The 22,339-nt window shown below is 39.9% G+C and overlaps 1 protein-coding gene across 3 annotated transcripts in view; it reads left to right on the forward strand.

Moving 5' to 3' along the window:
- The first annotated feature begins 3,386 nt into the window (after positions 1–3,386).
- Positions 3,387–22,339, forward strand: part of GAB1 (GRB2 associated binding protein 1) — a 72,335-nt gene continuing 53,382 nt past the window's right edge. The window contains exon 1 of one of the 3 annotated variants that reach the window (XM_029960919.1): positions 3,387–3,443. In XM_029960919.1, coding sequence (XP_029816779.1) covers positions 3,435–3,443 — 9 coding nt within the window. In that variant the 5' untranslated portion in view covers positions 3,387–3,434. The remainder of the gene's footprint in view (positions 3,444–22,339) is intronic. The other 2 variants (XM_018074134.1, XM_018074141.1) reach the window with 2 other exon arrangements.

The raw sequence follows: 22,339 nt of genomic DNA on the forward strand, positions 1-22,339 counted from the left end.
AGTACATGGTGAGACTCTCGGGGTGTCCTGTGCAGGGTGAGGAGCTGGACTGAATGATCTTGATGGGTCACTTCCAACTCGGCATACTCTAATTTTGTGATTTTGTCTGCAGCAGAAATGTAGCACATCCACAGTGGAGCTCTTCCCGTCTCCTTGAATGACTGTCCTGGTTTAACCCCAGCTGGCAACTATGTAACAGTTACTTGGAAAGACAAAATGCCATCACTCCAAACACCCCCCTTCCTCCTTCTTCCTCCACCTTTACATGCTGAGCATGATGTTATATGGTCTGGAATATCGCTTTGGTCATTTGGGGTCAGCTGTCCTGGCTGTGTCCCCTCCCAGCTCCTTGTGCACCTCTAGCCCACTTGCTGAAAGACAGAAAAGACCTTGGCTCTGTGTAAGCACTGCTCAGCAATAACAAAAACATCCCTGTGTTATCAACACCATTTCCAGCACAAATCCAAACATAGCCCATACCAGCTACTATGAAGAAAATGAACTCTTCCCCAGCCAAACCCAGCACATTGACACTTGAAGAAAAAATGATGGTGTAAAAGAAGACATGCTTCATGGACTTCTTTCTCTGCTGTTGCTTATCTTTGCTGGATTCCTCTTCTCTTGACTTGATGAATGTTTCTGCTTCAGATAGAAACTTTGGTTTTATCTTGGGTTCTGAGTATAGGAACCTGGAGAGTAGCTGGTCTGCAACAGCCAGGCTGTGCTTGAGAGGAGAGGTGGTTTACTGGGAGCTTTAGAAGTGAGCCTACACCTGATGAGAAGGGAGTGGCGGGAGTAACTTGCACCAAAGAAAACAAACAAAAAAAGCCAAAAGGAATAGGAGAACTTTGTAATATTACAGTCTCTTCCATCTGCTTAAGGCAAGGTCAGGAAATTCACTCTTTGCTTCCATAAATCTTGGTGTGGGAAGCCTTAGATTTTTAATCCAGAAACTGCTGAAAAAAACCCTGTTTCTTCCACTGCAGCTTTTATCTTCTTTTTCTTCTTGTCAGTATCTTGACAGTGAAACTGTATTTCTTCAGAGGAAGATCAGATGTTCTTTTAACGTTGCAGCAAAACTGTACCACTTAACCATGTTTTGATGCATAATGTAATCAGCTTGATTGCTTTTTAATATGTCATTCAGACCTACAGTTGCTGTCAGCTGGGCTGAGTCTGTTCTCTTGGGGAATTTCAGCATTACTTTCTGGTGGATCACAGCACCTGGTGGTAACAGGGTTGTTTTTTTTTCAGGGCTAAATTTGTGTCCCCAGAGAAAATGGTGACCTTACAGGGGAAAGCTGAAGCACAGTGTGAAAAAGGGGATGGGTTCTTGATTTCCCTCTGCATCTGCAGCGGGCAGAGAAGGGCTGGACAGAGTTCAGGCTCTCTGCACATGTACCAGGCAGCACAGCTGTGCTGGTGTATGACAGGCCTAAGTGATGCTGGGTACATACCCTGAAGGTTTTCTCAGGTGGAGAAGCTGAGGGGGATACAGTAGCAGCCTGGAAACCTTGCTGCTGGGAACTCTTCCTTCTTGGGTATTAGCTGTGCATGGCTTATTATGATTTGATCACTGCAAAAAAATCCAGTACTAAGCTGTAACAGCTTTGAATGTGTTCTGTTTACTTTGCAAATCAGAGTGCCAGGTTCCATTAAGGGACAGGGTTTTTCTTTTTGTGTGTTTTGCTTTTGAAAAATTTTATTGACAGTATGAGGTGTGAAAATAAGGCATGCATGGGGCTGTGCTTTTTTTTTCTTCCCCATCTGAGTGTGTGCTAACATATGATCTTTAATATGAATATGATCTCACTAAAATACCAGCTGGTTGAATGAGGGAGCTTTTAATGTTATACATTCTTGATTAATTGGGAACTAGACAGGTTTGAGTAATTAAGATTTTTCAGTTTTCTTATTGGGATGTGCTGATCCTAGAAAATACAGGTGCTTCCATTTCTCCTTCGTTAAAAGGAAGTGTAAAAAAAAAAAACCCAAACCAAACCCATGTGGAGTCATTAGAAATCTGCCAGTGACATAGGTAAGAAATGACATTTGGCATTTTCATGTATTTGCTTGCTTAAGCATACTGTTATACCTTAAGTGTTCAGAGACCTCTCTCTTAACAGCACTATGCCTAGTTTTCAATTTCTGTGGCAAGATTCTTGGCTGCAGGTCGAATGAGTTAAAAATGGCAAGTGCTTATTTTATATATACTGGGCACAGAAAATAAATTTGACGTAACGAAGTATTTGTGAAGTGTCCTTAAGGAAAAAAATCTTCTCTGCGTGGGAGTGTGAGGAAGGATTAAAACTGAGACAGTCATTAATCCCCCTCCCCTCTTTTTAAAGAAAGAAGGCTTTCCAAGTAACACTGGAGAAAAGAATACACTAATTAGAAAGACTTTAAGATAAGAAAAGAATATTGGTTAAAACAAGGCTAATAACTCTCCCCTTCAGACTGATTCAGCACTGCATGTGACTTTTTCTTGCATAAAATACAGATACCGGTTTCTTACTTTCTTGTCTGCTTCTTTAGCCTTTCATCCTTCTTTCTTTTTCTCTGTAGAAAACTTTTTGGCGAGGCTATTGATGCAAATTTGACCTTTAAGTTTTTTGACTGAACAGCTCGTGTATCAGGAAATAGCTCAGAATGTGCAAGATAATTTATTGCAGGAATTTAGTGCGTTTTGTCACCCTCTGAAACTTCCAAGGCCTTTTCAAAATCCATCTCTTTAATCTTACCCTTTCCCATGAAGAGGCTCTTCTCGTCAGGTGCCCCTGCGAGGCGCTCGGTGGCGTGGCTGGTGCACCTTGGTGTGTGAACAGTGACAGCCACCCAGCGGGGAGGGGGATGTCTGTCTGTCTGTCTGTCTGTGTTTTTATGGTTTTGGAGCAAACCGTGGCCTGTGTTAGGTGGTGGCACAGCAGGTGCTGGCCTGGGTGACGCTCCAGTGAGCCAGCAGGTTTCCTGCTCATCCATCCGCCTGCTGGCTGCGGAAGGGGGGTTGCTGAGCAAAGGGCGCAACCCCCTCCATTTTCTCCGGCTGTCCCCTGCCTGCTGATTCCGGGGCCATATTAATATGGAGCAGTTGAAGTCACCCAGCTGGCTGTGGGCCAGCCTGTGCTGTGTGTGCCACTTGTGTGAAGACCCACTGTGAGGCACAGACCGGTGCTGTGAGTCAGGGAGAGGGGCAGCGCCGAGGGCAAAGGTACGTCCTGTCTTTCTGTCCTGCCATCTTCAAAGGGTCCAAATCCTGCTCATGCGCTTCACATTCCCTTTATTCTCCTTCCTAGACTCCCTCTCTGTCCCACTGGGGTAATTTTACTTTCTCTCTGGTGAGACTGAATGATGCTGTTCTGTAAGCTAATGGTCTGTCTCCATTAAGCCATTAAGCCACTGCATTTCATTGATGAAAGTCTCCTTCAACAGGCTTGATGTTTAAGGTCAGTACACTATCTCTGTGTAACAAAAGGGCAGGTGTGCAGCTATAAGCATAGCATGCAAACCAAATTTTTTAAAATCATAGCTGGAGTTCTTTGCACGTGATAACTATGGGTACAATAAATAGAAGTAGCCACTCATATTATTATTATCTTGAAAGTTTCTGTATTTACTTTTTCTTTTGGAAAAAGTCAAGTATTTTGCCTGAAATCATGTAGAGGTTACTAAACTGTGGTGAAAAAATGATGTGAAATCTGAAGTCATCTTGAAAGGGATTTCATATCGTAATTTGATAAACCTGTTTCACGAGCCTAGAACTTGGTATTTCTCTTTGCTTTCAATCTCACTGACTTTTTACTTGAATTTAAAGAGACTTTAAATGTGTGGTGAAACATTAACTGGATTTACTACAGTGTTTAATATGTTTTTTCTTGAAACAATGTTGGTCAACTTTTAGAGAAAGCAGTTCCTCATAATCTTTTTATGAGTTCTCCTCAAGAACTGTAATAATAAATAAAAGGGAGGATGTTTGAAAACATACCACAGAAAGCTAGCAAAAAAAACCCCAGTTGGTTTTGCTTCCTCAGAACATAAAGCTTGCAGGAGGAAAAAAAAAAAATCCTAGTGGTGGTTTGCTAACTATCTAGATTCTCAAAACGGTCTGAAAAAGCCTAATAAACAATTGAAATACAGTCTTTGCTATTGCAGTGACTTTTTAAACTTCTGTGTTACTGCAGTGGTTTGTGTTTATGTTTAAAACTGTGACTACCAGTTTACCAAGGCGGTTGCAAAACATTTTGTTTCTTCTTAGTGCATTAGGTAGATGGATCTGGCCAGTGACTCACTCCATGCTTTTAAGAAACAGCCTGTAAAAGACCAGGAGAAAAGAAGGAGGAAAGTGTGTTTTGGGGATGTTCTACACGCTTTGTGACTTTTTTTCCCCGTCATGCAGCACCTGTGTAAAGCAGTGAAAGTGAGAAAATGTGAAACTAACCTTGGCTGCTGTCACATTCCAAGTAAATGGTATTCTCATACTGAATATAAACTGAACTCTTGCACTGTTTCTGCTTTTTGGAGCCACTGTACTGATTTTGCTTTAAAGGAGGAACTTTGCTCTGGTTATGCTTCTAAGTTCACCCAACGTATTGCATAGCAATAACACTCATGTGAAGGGTTTTGTGGGGCTTTGTTCTGTGTTGTTGTTTTGTTTTGTTTTTTTAACTGTAGACTTTGGGATGTGTGCTTATAAGACTGGAATCTGACGTATTTCTTGATTTGTGTAAATTCTTGTGTCTTATACATGCAGTTTTTGTCTGTAACTGCCTTTTTTTCTTTTAAGGCTTGAACAAACACTTTCCTCTGGTGGCATTTAACTATCCAGTCAAAAGCACTGGAGAATAGTTAGCAAAGTATGTTCTGAGTAGCAAGTCTCTATAACAGCCTGTATGAAATATAAGTAGACTTTCTTATTTGGGTGTCAGGATCTGATGGTAAAATCAGAATATCTGTAGGGAGAAGTGAAATAGTTTCCAGTTGCTTGTTTCAGTGTGAATTAGTCCTTCTGTAGGCTTAACAAAAAGAAATATAGAGTATTAAATGGCAAAGCAGAGAGGACTGGGGAGACATCAAAGCTTTTCACCTTTTCAGTCTGTCAAACTAGATAACATGTAACTGAGTGTTTATGGTTTTAAATTTTTTTTCTGTGTTCGTGCTTCTCCCGGTGTATATATTTTTTCATAATAGTCTTTAGGAGTACCAGGAGTATCACTTGTGCTTTATTAGAAATAGTCTGTGTACTCTTGGCATAAATACCAACCTCATTGCTTCACCTCAGTGTGAACAAAAATTTTCTGTTTATGGTCTGCTCTTATCCATAGTTATTAAATTAATTATTTGTAGCTCTCAAATTATAATTTCCCATTAAAACACTTACTTAATTCCTGCTGAAGTATTTCTTAGTTTTTCATGATTTAAGACAAAAGAAACATGATACGTGACAGGAGTTTGTACTTTCTCTGCAGGAGCCAATGCTTTCTCCTCATATTGTCTCCTTTCAGTTGTTTACTCTACAAACTTGGTTTTATTCCACATTAACAGCATTACAGTGACAAGTTGTGTCTTTCCTAAGGCATCCCTAGTAAATAAGATAGATGAGTATTTCCTAGTGATTGAAGTGAGTTAACTGGATAATACCATGAGAGCTGAGAGGGATCTGTCCAAATACAAGAGTTGTTACAGTTTGGACTCCGTGCCTTAGCTTTTGTTGTCACTGTTGATATTCTGAACATGTAAACCCAGAGCCAATATGGCAGCTGGAATTTTGTCTGGTGACTTTTTTATTTTTTCTTCTTTTTGCCTTCTGAAAAGCTGAGACTTAGTTTGTTACTGCAGCTACTGCTGTTTGTCCTGGGCCCCTGAATGTCTAAAGATGGACCAAGTTTGTGATGGAAACAGTAGCCTATAACCAAAATTATGGAATTCACAGGTGTGGGCAAGATCTCTTTGAAATTGCCATGCTACTTTTGGACCTGCAGGTGATAGCAAGAATAGTCTTGCATTCAGATGGTATTTCCTTGCATGTGATTCAAAAGGGAGGGAACAGTGTGTAAAACAGTTGCTTGAATGCTTTTGCATATGTGTTGACCAGTGAAGAGCCATCTAAACTTCATCAAATACACGAAAATTGTTCAAATTAGTAAAGCTTCTTTTTCAATAACCCATTTGTGGAGCTGCTGGTCGTGCTGCACATAAGGGGTGAGGAGTCCTAAGAGCTCAAATGGCAAAAGAGCCTTTTTTTTTTCTCCTTATTTACACAGTTAATCCAACCCATTTTTATCATGAGAAATGGTTTCTGTGCTCACTAAAAAGGATCCTTAACTTTGTATGTGGCTTGATTTTTAACTCCTTGACCTACTCTTGGTTTTATCAAGACCAAGACTGTAACTGGAAAAAAAGGAATATGATACTCTACTGTCACTTGTACACACTGTAGTAAGCCTCAGCAGCACTGAATCCTTCAGTGTGATTCTGATTGTTTTGGGCAATTCTTCACCACTTTTAGAGGGCTTCCCCCTCCCTCCCCCAGACTGTTTCCTTCATTTAAATTCTTTGTCTGCTATCATTTAGTCTGAGGAAAACAGTCATCCTTATTAACATGAAACTGAGGTCATTTTGATGTCATTCTCCAGAAGGAATTTAAATTTCTTTCTAACAGGACACTACTGTGAAAACTGACTCTTTAAAACGAACTGCTTTATTTGCATTGTAGTTTCAGCTGGGCCTTTAATCGAAGGCAATTCAGTTAAGTCTCTGCACCAGCTTTAGTTTGTGAAACTTATTATAATTTTTTTCTGAATAGTTGGCAGTGTGATCAATTTTTCTATGACTTAGTACTCTAATAATAATGGTAGTAATGAGGGGATGATGAATTGAGGCGGGCTCCAAAAGTAGCAATCAGTTTCTTCTGTAAATGGCAGTCCCATACTTAAGTACACCAAGAGCAGTCATAGAGCAAAAGAAATGCATCACTAACAGATTAAAATCATAGCACCACATTTTGATGGCATCTTTTGTTTTCTTAATGGAATAAGTGTCATCAGTGTCTTATTAGACCAGTCCTATTCACCCGTTTTTAGAGATTGGTAGCAGGAGACTTCTAAGATTCCTTTGTTGGCTCTGAGACTTAGGACAGAGCTAATTAGCAAGCTCCTTCATTTGAAGCTTCTTCATTAGAGATAATGCCTAATCATGGTTAATGACAGTATTTATTATAATAGTGGATAGTCTGGAGCTGCATCAAGTAGTGATTTGTTACTCAATGTGGCTGAATAATTAGCTTGTTCCAGTAATCACTCTGACCATGGTTATTTTCTTGCAAGAACTTCTTGTATTGGAATACTTCTGTCTGGCTGTCATAGGTGCACTTGATATGTAACTATATATATAACTTGACCCTTTCTTGGACATGTGAGATTCATAGATGATAGAAACTGTCACCCCCTTTCCCAACCACTCCTCAAAATAATTCAATTGTTTAATATTTTCTGAACCATGCCAGGAAATAGGACAGTTCTTGGAGTTCAGTTGTTATGTCTTGAAGGATGTGTAAAGCTGAGGCAACATTTTCTTCTTTATTTTCCTTTACAGACAATGTAGGTTAACGCCAAGCAAGACTTGTGTGACTCTGTAATGGCAGAACTGTACTGTGCAGAATTTTTGCTCTACACTCCCAGTCATTACTAGTGTTTTGTGTAGTTTACACAATTATCTTATGTAGATAAAATGAATTACTTTTTATAAGTATAATTTAATAAGCATTTACACAATATGGTTTAGCTTAGATGACCCTTAATCACTTGTGATTCAACTGCTTGGATGAGCAAATTTGACAGTACTTATTTTATGGAAAACATAGAAATGAAACTTTAAAATCAGAGTGTATGTTAGCACAAGTGCATCATTCAGAAAACTGTGTCTCATATTGAGCAATGCCGGGAGGACAGTTGATTGCAGGAAGTCTAAAAATACTTTGTATAAGTTCATTGCCTCATGCACACTTGAAGTGGCTGGAAACTCAAATGTATGCTTGTTAATGTCCTACAGCTTGCAATTCCAGGGTTTGGAACACAGAGCCTCTGTAGAAAAAGTAATGAAACGTTGAAATTGTGTTTAGTATACTGTGCTTAGGCAGTCAGCTGTCTCATCCTGCACAGAGCTACTGCAGTTTCTCTTTCCCCTTGTAAACATCTGGGATTGTGATAATCCTCTAGATCACCTCAGAGAAACAACAGGACGTTACACTTGCAGGAAATCAATTGTTGTTCTCCCTGTCCTCTCAAAATACATATCTGCAACTGTGTGTGCACCCATGCACAGCTGTTGGGACATTCTTGAAGGATGAGCAAGAGCTGTTTTCTTTATCGTCTTAAGAGGTACCTCTGATCAAGTATAAACAAATACAACCAGCTTTCCCTTTCAAGTTGGAATCCTGAAGACAAAGTATCAAAGATACAGCGGTATCGAGTCTATACAGACATCCTTCCTCAGAAAACTGTGGCCCTGGAAGTATGTTCAGTGGGTGGTAAGGTGTGTGCTGCCCCACAGCTCCCTCCAGAGCAGGGCAGGGCACAGAGCTGGCCCTGTGTAGGCAGAGCTTTGCACAAAAGCTGCTAGATAATGCTGCTTCAATTCATCAGGTCTTGGGGCTGAGTAATCAGTTTTCCCTCTTCTTGCAGGTCTGTTTCTTCCATGATACTTTGCACCTGGAACAGCTTACCCCATCCATATGTCTTGTCTCTGGTTTCATGCGTGCACTTTAGTGCTTCCCCCTCTTCCACAAAACCCACTTATACTTCGTGAAATACTTCAAGTGTGCTTTTAATCAAGTAAAATTAATGAGACTGTTATGTTTTGCTTTTTGACTATAAATTTGTACCATAAAATCTTATGTAGTTTCGATTCAAATATTAACGAATGACTGCTTGGTAGTCTTGAAACAATGGTTGAAATCACTGTCTTACCAAATGATGGTAATTTATAATTGTAAAATCATGTTGTTTCTGGTGTATGCATACCATATCTCTGTATGTAATAATGTAGAACAGAAATTAGGGGCAGGAGGCAGAGTCCAAAAAAAGATGTTATCCTTTTTTTTTTTTTCAGACCTGAATCTGCACTACAGAGATTAGAAGATATCGCAGGTTGCTTGTTAGCAACATCTTAGGTCTAGAGCTCATTCTGCTCAAGCTCTGCTGCCTCTGAAGACTTGTCTAGGCCAGCTTTTTATTTTGACTGTTAGTAAGACAACGCCCTGGAGCTTGTTACTCTTCAGATGGTCTGTCCCCTGGTAATGGTTGTTCACTGCTCGGCTGTCTGAGCGCGTTGATAGGGGATAATATCAGTAGAAGTGATCAGGCTTCCTTGCTCTGAGCTGTTGGGATACAGGGTGTTTATCAGCCTGTATATAAACATGTGTGTATCTTGTCTGGTGCTGCTCAGGTAGGTTTTTCAGTGTACTAGACAGGAACTGCAAGGGCAGGCTGAGATACGCCTTTCTACAGACGTGGTCTTGGCGGTGCCGTGGAGCGTATATGTTGAGGTTTGTGGTTCTGAGCTACATCCATTGTAAATCCTGTAGGTGAGGTTTGAAAGCATGCTGGCCTAAGGAGCACCTGCACTTTCCCAGGACAGACTCTTTTAAATATGCAGAATTACAAAAACACCCAAACAACCCCAATCCCATACGTAATGTGGTCAAATGTCCACCTCCAGAAGCATTTTCTCATCTTTAAAGTTTTCTGTGGGTGTAAGTTCCAGCACAGCTTCACACTCTGCTTCATCATAGTGGAGTCAGAAAGAAATTACTGTCAGGTGGGAAGATATTTCTTAAAACCTTCTTTCAACATTTGTGCCTATTGCAATGCCCTGGTTAGAAGTGTGGAGCAATCTGTACATTCTGACCAACAAGAAGTGTGTCAGAAATAGCATGTTTTTATGACCCAAAATGACTTGTCAGGCATCAGGCATTATTGTGGTCTTGCATACCAAGCTTGAGATAATAATTTCCTGATATATATGGCCGTAATTGGGAAAGGTATTTTTAATTATTTTTATAACTGCAGTTTGCAAATCCCCATTTCCCACTTGTCCTGTGCCACAAATCTGTTTCTTCCTGTATTTCACTCTTTTCCGCTCACTGTTTTCTTACATGTTTGTGCAATTTTAACATGCCTGTCTTGCACTAGAAGTATTTCAGGACCTAGGAGGTCAATGAAAATATGCAAATTCAGGAATTACATGAATCTGTTACTTCAAAAAGAAGGCTGTTCCCTTATTTAGTCTTAGTCTTTTCTGAATGACAGGTCACCTGCATGAGTGAATTCTTACCTGCTGCTCTTCCCTATCCTTCCTCCCCATTCAACATGCTCCAGAAAAATGTGCAGGAAGGTGAATAGCGACTTGATATGTTCAATAAACTTTTGGTTTTTTTCTAGGGCAACATATTTTTCTTTTTCTTTTTATCCTCTGAGCACTCTTGGTGATTCACTGTTGTTTCATCAATATGAGCAAGTACCTGGCTATCTCTGTGATGCTCAGACTGGATCTAGTCAGCAATAGAGTGTGTTTACTGGTGTGCCTTTCTGCTGTGAATAACAAAAATGATTGCAGGAGAATAATGGTACCACTGATAAATGAGTGACAGAAAGCCAATAAAGTCTGTGCTCCACTATTAGAAATTCTCTCATCCTAATGTAGCTTCCTTGGGCTTTATGTGACTCTCCCACCTGGGCTTAGAGTTACTTTAATTTAATGACAATTTTATAGAACATCAAACAGAGGCCTTAAGTAGGGCTGCGTGGTAAAACAAACTTCATATAAAGTTGATTTCCTTTTGGTATTTTTTCCACACAGAGAGTGCAGCTCACATGTTTTTTGACTTTTCATTTAATTAGCATTTTGGATCCCTATGGAAACTAACGTAATAACATCAGGAATCTTATTATGGATAGACCAACCAATGAATTTCAAAGTTTTAGGTTGCCTAACATCTCCCATTATAGTATTGTCTTAGTTAAATCATGTTTTAACTGGTTGCGCTAATGACTTTTTGTTCTGGATATCTGTCATAAGCTGACTGTGTGTGAGAAAAGGAGTGAAAATGAGATAATTATTGGTTTGTTTAGGGAAGATGTCCTTCCTTGTCCTCTACCCCTGTTAGTTTCAGTAGCAAGACTGAAAGACCCTGGGAAGCATTTTGGTACTTTCCAACAGGAACTTTTTGTGGGGAGTGGAAAGGAAAATCTTGGTCTCACAAGGCTGTTAGCAGACTTTGGGAAGATTGTTCAAATTTGGAAACAATAAAAAGTTCCTGGATGGGACAGAATTAAATATTTAACTCTATTAATGGCACAGCAGTTTAAAGACAGATGCTTTTGCATTGCAAATGTTCCGTGCTTACAGAGATTAACTAAGGATTGCTCTTTCTAGGCAGATTTCAGTGTTATGCTAGTGGCAGAATAATAATGGTACATTTAATGTCAACATGTGATACTTGAGATGAAGTAAAACATTATTAGAGGTCTATTTTTTTTTCCTACTCATTTCTTTTTGTAGCCAAGTCAAATGCATTCTCCCTCCTTTCCTTTGCCTTCTCTCCTTTTTATCAGCTCAGTTATTTTGATGGACTAGTGGAAGATGCATTGCTGATTTGTATCTAGAGTTTTGATTTTGTGCATTTTTTAAAGTATATTAGCAATATAACCTCTAAATGGGGAGAGATCAGGTTGTGTGGCACCCTGTGTACCTGTTGTGCTGTTTCAGTTGTGTTCCCGGTTTGGGATGTCTCACAGACCGTTCAAAATGGCTTTGTAGGTAGTAAGGGATTTTATTGTGATGGTGTTTCAAGTGGGAAAGAATTTGAAGGTCTTTGCTTGTGCAAACAGTCCTTTGAATTTGTGGTAAAAATAAAACTTCAGAACAGTCAACAAATAAAATGTTTGACGGTTGCTTGATTGTTGATATAGTCACAGAATTACCGAGAGCGGAAGGGACCTCTGGAGATGGACTCCAACTCCTTTTCTCAGAGCAATGCCAAGTTGCTCAAGACCATATCCAGTTGGGTTTTGAGCACCTCCAAGAGTGGAAACCTCTCTGGACAACCTGCTCCTGTGTTCAGTCAACCTCACAGTAAAAAGGCTTTCCTTACGTTTAAATGGAATTTCTTGTATTTCAATTTGTGCCCGTTGTGTCTCGTCCTCTTACTGGGCACAACTGAGAAGAGTCAGACTCCACTGTCTTTACTTCCACCCTCCAGGTATTTATATGCATGGATAAGATCCTTTTTATCCTCTAAGCTAAACAGTCCAGCTCTCTCAGCCTCTCATATTAAAGATGCTTCAGTCCCTTAATTATGTCTCCAGACTTTCCCTGGACCTTCTCCAGCACTTGCAAGGCTCACATGAGCCTATAACTAGATGCAGAGCTCCAGATGTGTCTTACCAGACTAAGCAGAGCAGAAGGTTTGACTCTGACATGCTGGCAAAGCCCATATTTCATTGGGATTGTCATGAGGATGTCATGGGAGACAGTGCTGAAAGCCTTCCTAAAATCAAGATAATTAAAATTAACTGCTCCTAAGCCAGTCATTTCGTCAGGTTGGCCAGGCATGATTTCACTTGGATGAATCTGTGCTGACTGTCCTTGATCAGAGTCTTGTCCTTCATTTGTTTGGAAGTTTGAGAAATCAAAAATGTTAATTCAGTATAAAAGTAATCAAGTCTGGGTGAGAGAACCATGCATGTCCCAGTTTTATACTCTGTATTCTGAAGGGCAATTAATTTGGGATAACAAGGGCAAATGCCTTTTTTTCCCTGAGATTGCCATGCTGGTTTTCCCGGTTTACATTTTTATGTTAAGTGAATATTCTAGCAGTGGATTGAGATGCTTTCAGAAGAATTTGGAATACTTGGCCCAGCAAAATGGGCAGCTAAACAGCAGAAGGGTCATAAGGGCCAGAGCTGCTTCATATGAATTGTGTATGTGTTTGTTTTTCACTTTTCTGTCTTTGTTGGTTTTTTTGCGTTTTTTTGCAATTCTTGTTTTCTACAGGTTGTGTCAAGTTTTAAGTGGTTTTGTATATTTTCAGCCTACATGTGACTTATGGCACTTATCTGGTCTCCTTTATTTAATTTCCCCTCCCTTTCCTTCATGTTATTGAAAGCAGCTAATGGTAAAAGGATACAGTAGAGAAGGTTAGGGAGACCTCCTCTTTAGTCCCCAGTCAAGTTTAGATACATATAGCTATTTAAAGAAAAGGTATTGTTAACTATGTCTTAATTTCTTTCTTTGAAATTCAGCACTATTTTCAAGTGCTTTGGGAAAAGTTAAAGAGGTAAAGCCAGTGTGATGAGGCAGTGCTAATTAATAGGGATGTCTTAGATTTTTGCCCACGATTCTTGCACTTAATCTTTCTTGTATAAAAAGCTGGTACTAGAGGGGCTTGTTCTGCTTGTCTTTTGAGCAGTGAAGTGTGCCTGGATTTTATATGTGTATACAACAGCTGGATCCCTGTCTTACCTTGGGATATATCAGGGTTGCTTTTTCCCCTTGCAACCAAAGAGTGCAGTGTACGCTAAGCTTAGTTTTAATATTTAGATTTTTCTCATTGTCCTCATCTGTCAAATAGAACAAATTTTATTGTTCTGTGTTACTCTGAGGTGGGATGCTCCTGGCTTTGGTAAATGAATGGCATTAATTACTGTACCATTTTTATACTGGTAACAGTAAAATAGGCGGCGCCCTGTGCTTCGTGAGCTCTGTTTGGTGGTAACTGGGGAAGCTTGTGTTTCAGAAGAGGCAGCTACTGGTGTTCTGTGAAGCTTTATTTCCAAAGTGAAGTTTATTAACTGTAAACATGTAAATTGTTACGTGTGAACTTCATATTCTCCATACAGGAGCTGTTGTACTTTGCTACGATTTAGCCCAGAACGCATGTAAAATTTAAAAACGGAACATTCCTTTATAACCTGTTGGATAGAAGAGACATTAATTTCAGGGTTGGAGCTGGCTGTGCTTTCTGTTCACAGTTCCTTGTTATCCCGTGAGGTAGAGACTCTGGCTGGTTTTGGTGTGTGTGCGTGGCAGTCCCCTGGCTGCAGGAGTGATAGCAGAGTAAGGCGATTAGCGTGATTGATGCCGCGTGTCAGGGGACTGCCTTAATGGGCTGCCGTTGAGACTGCACTGGGAAACCACACACAGATGAGGTAATCTCATTAGATGATTAAAACCTTCATTGAGTCTACCAGATTGCAGAGCTTTCAGTTGCACTGCTGCTGGGGGCTGATGCTAAGTAGGTGTAGTGCTCTCCTTGGAGTGATGCTGAAATGGAGATCTTGCTGGGTTTTGCTCCCGGATAACGGTCGCAGCAGCTGGAGGCTGGTGAAGGATGTTCCATCTTTCCCTGTTTTAAAGTAAGATTCTGTATGATGATGTCATTTTATCTTGAAGTCAGTGTCAGGCTTGTGCTAGCTTAGTTTTATCATGCTTTCTTGTGCTTTGCTGTTCTCTGTGAAACTGCAGTGTAAGTGTTGAGAGGACACACTTCTGCTTTGTGTAACTTCCTGTGGAATATCACAATGTACATCACAGCTCTGGTTTTATAAAGGATCTGCGTTTCTTCTGCAGGTCAGCTTTGTCTTGACCTTTGATGAGGTGAATTGTGTCACTCCTTATCCTCTTGCCTGTCCTGTTTACAACTAGTGTGGCAGGCAGCACATGCTAATACCAGAACTGGTGGTGCAGAGAAATCCTATCTGACTTCCTCACACCTGCTTGTTTTAAGGAGGTCATTGAAAACACTGAATTTCATATGAAAAGTAGTGTACTCAACTAGTCCTATACTTGAACTTTGCTTTTGCTAGCAAGCTACAGATATTTCTAATTCTGGGTCTCCACCATTAAAGTATGTGTAAAGCAAGGGTGACTAGAAAAGAATTTTGGAAGGTCAAGACTACTATTCTGAGACTGCTAGTGGCTACTGTTGCTGTACAGTCAGATTTTTCTGTATTAAAATATAGCCCAGTTAATCTGTTAGGAGGTTGGAGACGAAAAGAAAAAACATTTGTAACTTCCATTGTGTGTTTTGAGCAGTTTGTCCACTTCTTTTGCTTAGAGAAAGTACTGTATAATATTAATAAGCACATCCACTGAGACAAAAGCTCAGATAATCTATTGTTTTGGCAGGAGAACCCCAACAATATCTTCTGAATTCTGTTGTCGAATGTGGGTCTATTTGTTTAGCAGTTCCACAAGGAAGTGAACTTTGTCTAAGAGCTATTTTGGATCTGCTGTCATGAAAAAAAAAAAAAACCAACTCAAACCCAAAAACCCACAACAACAACAACCTGTTCCAGTATGTGAAGAAGTGGGGAAATATGCACACTGTGAGGAGAGTGTTCTTTCATATGTATTTGACAAAAAAATAAAATCACATACTTGTACAAGTTACTAGCACGTTCTAAACACCAGCATTGTGTGAAATGTGATCCACAGAGCAAATACACACCAAGTTTTCAAGTTTAATTTTATCAATTTAGTAAAAATGGCATCGCTTGATGATAGGAGAGATCATCTCATATGATTGATTTTAAAATCTAGGGTTATACTGGATATCAGTGATACCCAAATAAGAGGCAGGCCAACAATTTATATGCAAAATCAAGTAAAGTTTCATCAAATACTAAATGCTTAGGAAAACAAATGAACTGACAAGCTTTACTTTATTTTTTTTTTAACTTTTAAACTGTTCAGTAGAAGTGTTATTTTATGTAGTTATCTTTCTGTATCGTAGGCTGAAGTGAATTACTTGACTATTACAATATCTGGTATGTATATATATTATGGTACACCAATATTTTTCATTGGTTGAGTTGAATTATCTCAAGATCTCCTTTTCAGAGACCTTGCTCAAGTCCTGATGCTTCCTGGGATGTTTGAAGGTACTCAGTTCATGGAACCTACTACTCAGTTACTTTTTACTTTAAGGGCAAAGCCAGACCTTGTTCTGCAGCTGTATTTTGCCAGTGAAGGACCTGTTCCCCTGAATAGAATATAAAATTATGGAGTGTTTCCAGTGAAACAAGGCAAGTGTTTTGATTATGAGAATAGAAACCTCCTTTGTTGGTATGACTGCAACCCAGCTTACTCTTTCCAGAGTGTCTGCCATGGACGAAGGAGAGCAAATCATACATGAGAGATCTCATGAGGCCCTTTTCAAAGGGGATGAGTTACTGACTTGACTTCTTCATGCAACTTTCTTCTCTCTGCATGTTGGGTCTGCTTAGGAAGTGATCTCTCAGGGATGATACCCCAGCCTTGTTGGCTGTTGGAACAGATAAATGACTTCAGGTTCATCAGGAAAAAATGTTAGCTAAGGGAGATTAGTCCATGACAGTATTTGTTACTCTGCCTTTCTTATTTAAAAGTTAGAGCTCTTTTTCTGCTTACATAGGCTGGTTGTGGTAGCTGAAAAATCCATAATCTCTCTTGGTCCAGGTATACTTATTTCAACTCTGTATCTGCAAACTGAGTGTCCTGGTAAACAATTGTAAATAACCTGTCTTCAAACACCTCTCCTGATTGAAGTGAGGAAAAAAATATTTTTAATGTAATTTTTTAGAGAAATGGAAAATTGGAGTCAAGTTCCTGAGCTGTTGCAGAAGAGAAGGGGGTAAGGCTGAGCTCTCCTCATGAGAGATGAGGTTACTCAGAAAGTGCCTTTTGTCCTTATTCTTTGTTCTTAAAGATAACAAACAAGGGGTTTTTTTGCTATTAACTAAAATTTTGCTGGTCATTTGTGCTTTGGGCACTGATTTTCCTTTTACTATAAGAAGTCTATATCCAGTGTTTCTTTGTTTCTTTTGCCTTGCATTAAGCAACCTGATGGAAACTGCTCAATGTGTCTGTCTGTATGAAATGTTCAGGAGTTATTTTGCTGAGTATGAACCAACTCTTGAGCCTTTTTTTTTTTTTTAAGAAACTTTCCACACTTCTTAAAATAGCGTGTTCACAACATATTTTGCTCCACTGTTCTGTGCTGTTTTCTTCCTTCCCACCCCCTGCTCCCTCTCCATAACAGCCTGGTGGGTGAACTCGAGCAGCAGCTCGTGTTCTACCTCTTCCCTGTTTCTTTTGTAATCTGTTTGCTGAGCTGGCTGGCCTCCAAAAGTGCATAAGTGTGTTTATACATCCAGCCTAACAATAGTATCATAACACCAATTTGTTTAACCTGGGCTGGAAATAACAATCTAAATATTGTGAATCAAAGAGAAAGCAGTCATTTGTATATGCTTCTCTGCCCCGCCAGCTCACTTCTGCTGTGGGTGATAAAATCACTGAAACTTCTCCTTACGTTCTGTGGGAATTTTGTCAATTCTGTTGGTATGATGTGATACCTCTTCTAAATGCTAAAGGAAGTTCAGCTGGAGCTTCTCCCCCCAAGCTGCATCCCATGCTGTCGTTGCTTTGCTCAGGCAGAAGGTGTTTAATTTGTGTGCCCAGTTCAAGACACACATGGTAGTGCAGAAAATCATCCATCCCTGCCTCTGTGGGGAGGGCATTCATAGTAGAGCAAACCATTAACTGTCAACCATTAAACTGTGCTTTTATTACAGTATTTGAGCAGAGTTACAGGAGGTACAAAGCACACAATAAAATACTGGTTGTGCTTATTTAGTAGTCACAAAGCGACTGGCAAGTTGATGGATCAGCATATTTTGGTTAAGGTGCCAAGACGTTGATATATAAGTGCTTTTTGTGTTTATTGTTACTTTGATTCAGTGACTTTGATCACCAAAATAATTTTCCTCTGGATTGGAATGATTTGGACTGTGTCCCTCAGTAGCTGATGTGAGCAGTCCTAGCAGTGTTTATACTCCAGTCATGGAGTAGCTTCAGTGGAGTGGCACCTGCCTGACCAGGAGCTGGAGCTGCCTCCAGCAGCACCAGAAACGTGACATTGGTGGTGTCCTGCCAGTGCAGTTGGTGACAGTGAAGATACAGGCATTCCACATCAGTTGTTTCCCAAATGATGGTTTGACATTGTTAGTGCTGGTCTTAGTTCTTCTCTCATGGTTCAAGTTGGGAATAAGCAGCTTTGGCTTTGTGGATTGATGGAAGGAAGAGGCTCGCAGCAGAGGCAAAACCAACGTGTTCAAATGTGAAGGTCAGCTGAGTATTGCTTAGAGTAGCAATTTAATTTTTTATTTTCTGCATTTTTGTTAGCCTTTGAGGTCTGGGAGGGAGGGAGGATGGGTGGTTGGCTGTGGAAGTAGGGTAGCCATCCACTTGGAGACCTCAATACGTGCATTACATCCGTTTAGCACTGAGGGTAAAACGACAGCGTAGGCAAGCTGTGTGAGACCTGATGTTGGGTGTAAAAGTGCACTCCTCTGCCAAATCTCACCTGTTTGATACAGAACACTGTGCCCTCCCTCGTGCCAGGACTGCTGGCTGTGCTGGTGAGCGGGAGGGAGTTGTGCTCAGAGAAGCTGGAGAGTGGCACTGGCCTGACCAGCAGCATCCCTCTCACCCTGCTGTACTGCTCAGACAAGTGGATCCTTGTCACACAGCCTAATATAGGTGAAACCAGAATTCCCTAGGGGTGGAAAGACTTTGGATGCCGCTGTAAGTGGAGGGGAAAATGAGAAGCTTCCTTTTTTTGTTTGGAATTTGATACATTGTTATAACAGCATTTTTTAATATATTAAAAAATAAGACACACAGTGTTGTGTGTCTTACTGGGTTCATTAAAATGTGATATGTATTTTTAAGACGTGGAAAACTTTGTACAAGATATTGTACAAAATTCTCCTGTTTCTGATCTCGTGCCTCTTGTGGTTGTCCCAAAGCCCTTTCCATTTTAAGGATTAACAAATGGCCATCTTTAGAAATAGAATACACTTTTTCAGCGTCATGGAACAGGCATTGAAAAGTAACCATTGTTTATGGCAAATCTGGCAGTGGTTATTACTTGTAAATGGCTCCAGAATGAAAAGGGTTAAGTTACGAGTGTAGATAAAAATACCTGCTGAATTAGGTTGTTTTGTCCATTTGAGGTTACCCGCTATTAAAAATATTTTCAAACTTCTGCCTGTGTACCTTATAATTCTCTTAGATGACAAACAAAATGTAGAAAAACATGTTTTCCCCTTTCCACAGTTACATTGTTCCTGAAGTGCTGGCAGTGGTAAGAGCTCCCAGCCAGTAAACAAAGTAGATGCCGTTTAGATGTATGGAGAGCCAATAAATAAAGTAACAAGGCGTCCAGTTTTAGAGTTTCTTTGCTTCCTGTAAGTTAAAAATTAAACAATTTTATGGTAAGTGAAGCTGGTTATGAAACTCTCACAAAAAAGGTGTAAAAAGCAGTTGGATAAGGCAGTGCTTGCTTTTTATGTCAAAGAGCAAATCCTAAAAACGTGAAGTACTTTGCAAACCAAATGAAGCAAAGGGACTGTAATACTTGAATCTGCTCAAAACTACTAAAGAAATGATAAAAATCTGATGGGGTTTAAGTTCTCATAGCAGTATTGGTGGTTTAAGGATAGATTTTTTTATTTAATCTGTTTTGAATGTTTTTCTCTGTTCCGTGATCTGATCTGATACAAATGAAGAAATGAACAATCTCACTGTACAGAGCAAACAGCAGGCTAATTGTTCACTCTTTATCTAGTGCACAGAGGAGGAGGGGAATAGTTTGTGATGAGATCAGAAACTCTAGGCAATTTTTGTTTTCCATGAATCTCTTAGTTACTCATCAGAGTGATGCTGTTATTAAAAAGGACAAAAAACAACCACCACCTCCACAAGTATAAATGCTTAAAAGAAGAAATCCTTCTTGGCAGCAAAAGGTGGAGATGAATGATGATACTTAAAATGTCTTGAGTTTGTGGGCATTTCCTAGATTACAGAGATGATCTTACAGGGCCTTTTGCCTCATCTTGTTCTTTATCCAAAGAAATGCCTGGCCTAAGAATGCATTTTCAGTGCATTTAATGTTGACATGATGCCATTTAAATTATTTATCCTTAGATTATACCAAGGATGTTTGTATTCATCATCTGTCCAGATGCACAAAGCATGACTTTTCTTATCATGCTTAGATGAAGCCTTAGATGTGGAATGCTTTTAACTGAGCTAAATGTGAAACACTGGCCATTTGGTAAACTAAATGCCCTTTGTCTGTAATGTGGTGAGATGGAGGGAGCTGTTCAGCTGGGAGCTGCAGCACAGCTGTGGTAGCTGGCCTTGGAAATGAGGGCTAAAAAACAAGTTCCTTCTTTCATGATACAGCTACATAAAGATATTTTTATTTTTCTGTGTTTTCTTACTATTTACCCTATGATACTTACAGCAAAAGAGTATTAGTCAAAATGACAAGAGCTGTTGAAGAAAGATTTCTCCCATCAATTGTTGAAGGAAATGCTTTGTTTTTAGGGAAAAAGACATAAAGCTTCCTATCTTTTACTTAAACTTAGCATACAAACTGAATTCAAGGTGAGTCTGGGAAGAAGCATGATTGTATCTGTCACCTTCTATTTCTTTTGTTTTCACTTCCCCCCATCAAATAGGCAAACTCCTTTTTTTTTTTTAATTATTATTACTATTTTTAATGAAGATTTCATGGACCCTGGGGGCTGGCCATTAATTTTAGGCCATTGTGTGAATGCTAACTACTTAAAAATAGTCATGGAGCCAACCTTGCTTCCTCTCAGGGTTTATCAGTTGTAAGCATCTTCTTTTTATCCCATGTGTAAGCAAAGACCTCTCTGGATTGATGATTTGATCTGTATAATGGAAAATCTCGGCAGGATATCCTTTCTCTGTTATTCCTTGGTGTGATGGCATCAGGTCATGTCTTAAAATGGGGGAAGGGAAAAGGAGGATCCTGTTAGCAGACAGGGTAGTTTCAAGGGACTCTTGAACTGCAGGCTTGCTGAGGACCTCATGTTTACTTCCCTTGTTGTTGAACCATTTGTGCTTCAAGCTGCTATGACAACATGTCAGTGGTGGCTTCTGCTGCTGTGCTCAAAAGCTTGCTCGTGTGCTCTAGGAATGTTTTGTATTTGGAAGTTGTTGTTGGATACCGAGGGGTGCGAGGGGCTTCTCTGGAGTTATTTTGAGCCCCAGCAGACCTTACTGAAATACTGCATTGACAAGGTAGATCCAGTCTTAGCCTGCAGAAATGCAGTGCCTGTGCTTCCCCCTGCCAAGAAAAGAACGTTTTGAGTGTAATTCCATTGTTAAAATGCCTTTAAAATGAAGTGGTGCCTAACATGCAAGAGAGGTACAGCCAATGCTCGATGAAATGTGGGGGGGGTAGCAAATTCTTTGGGAATTACTTTGGAACATTATTATGACCTTGCATTTCAGCATGCTTGCAACTATTCTGCTATAACATTCATAGCTTGAAATGTTGCTTGTTGTTCGCAAGCAAGGCTGAGGAGGTTACCAGCTCCTGTGATTGTGGAAGAACCTTTTAGTCATCTTTACACAGGAGTCTGTGTAAAAATTACACTGACTCTTTATCCTCACCCCTCTGCCCTTTCCCTTCTCCAGAAAACACAGTATAGCTCTTCAGAGCTCCTCAGGGAGTCCCTCTCTGCATTGGTGCATTCTCCTCTTGCCACAGTGACCTGGGTATGTTGTGGTGTGACTGCAGAGGAGGAACCTGAGGGCTCTGGGGAGGGATGGCAGGGATGGGATGTGATTCTGGGTTTGGCAGGTACTTGGAGTGCAAGACAAAAACGTTAAAACTAATAAAAAGAAATGCTGTAATTGCCTGTTTGGACTTTGGAATCTGTAACCCCCAAGTGTTCCTGTCAAGATGTTGGTACAGTTTAAAGCAGGTGAATATTTTACTGTTAATGAAGATGTTTATGGGATCATTGCTTTGGCTTTTATGTGAGGAGAAGATAAAGATCTTCCCTTCTACACTACAAAGTGTATCTCAGCTACCTAGAATTAGCAAAGGTCCTTTTTGTATCTGTGACTTCCCATCACCATGATTTTTTTATAGCTTTAACTGCAGTGTTTAAATGGACGCTTACATTTCTCACAAGAATGTCATATTATTCTATGGGACATACACCTATTACTGATCTCAAAGCTCAGATAAATAAAAATATTTTTTTTAAAAAAGAGGTAATGCTGTAAGAAACTTCTACTGCTGTTGCTTACATTCTTGGAAAACTAAGTTCGTTGTATATAATAGCCTAATGACCATGGCTTAAACACAGAATCTCAACAAATGTAAGAATTTGGACCTCTGTACTCTGAAAAGTGCCTTTCACAGTTTTTAGCCTCGTTCAACCCAGGATTTTGAACAAATGTTCTAAGTCTGTGT

The sequence above is a fragment of the Manacus vitellinus genome, unplaced genomic scaffold (assembly GCF_001715985.3).
Source record: "Manacus vitellinus isolate BGI_N305 unplaced genomic scaffold, ASM171598v3 scaffold_0_pilon, whole genome shotgun sequence".
Classification (NCBI taxonomy): Eukaryota; Metazoa; Chordata; class Aves; order Passeriformes; family Pipridae; genus Manacus; species Manacus vitellinus.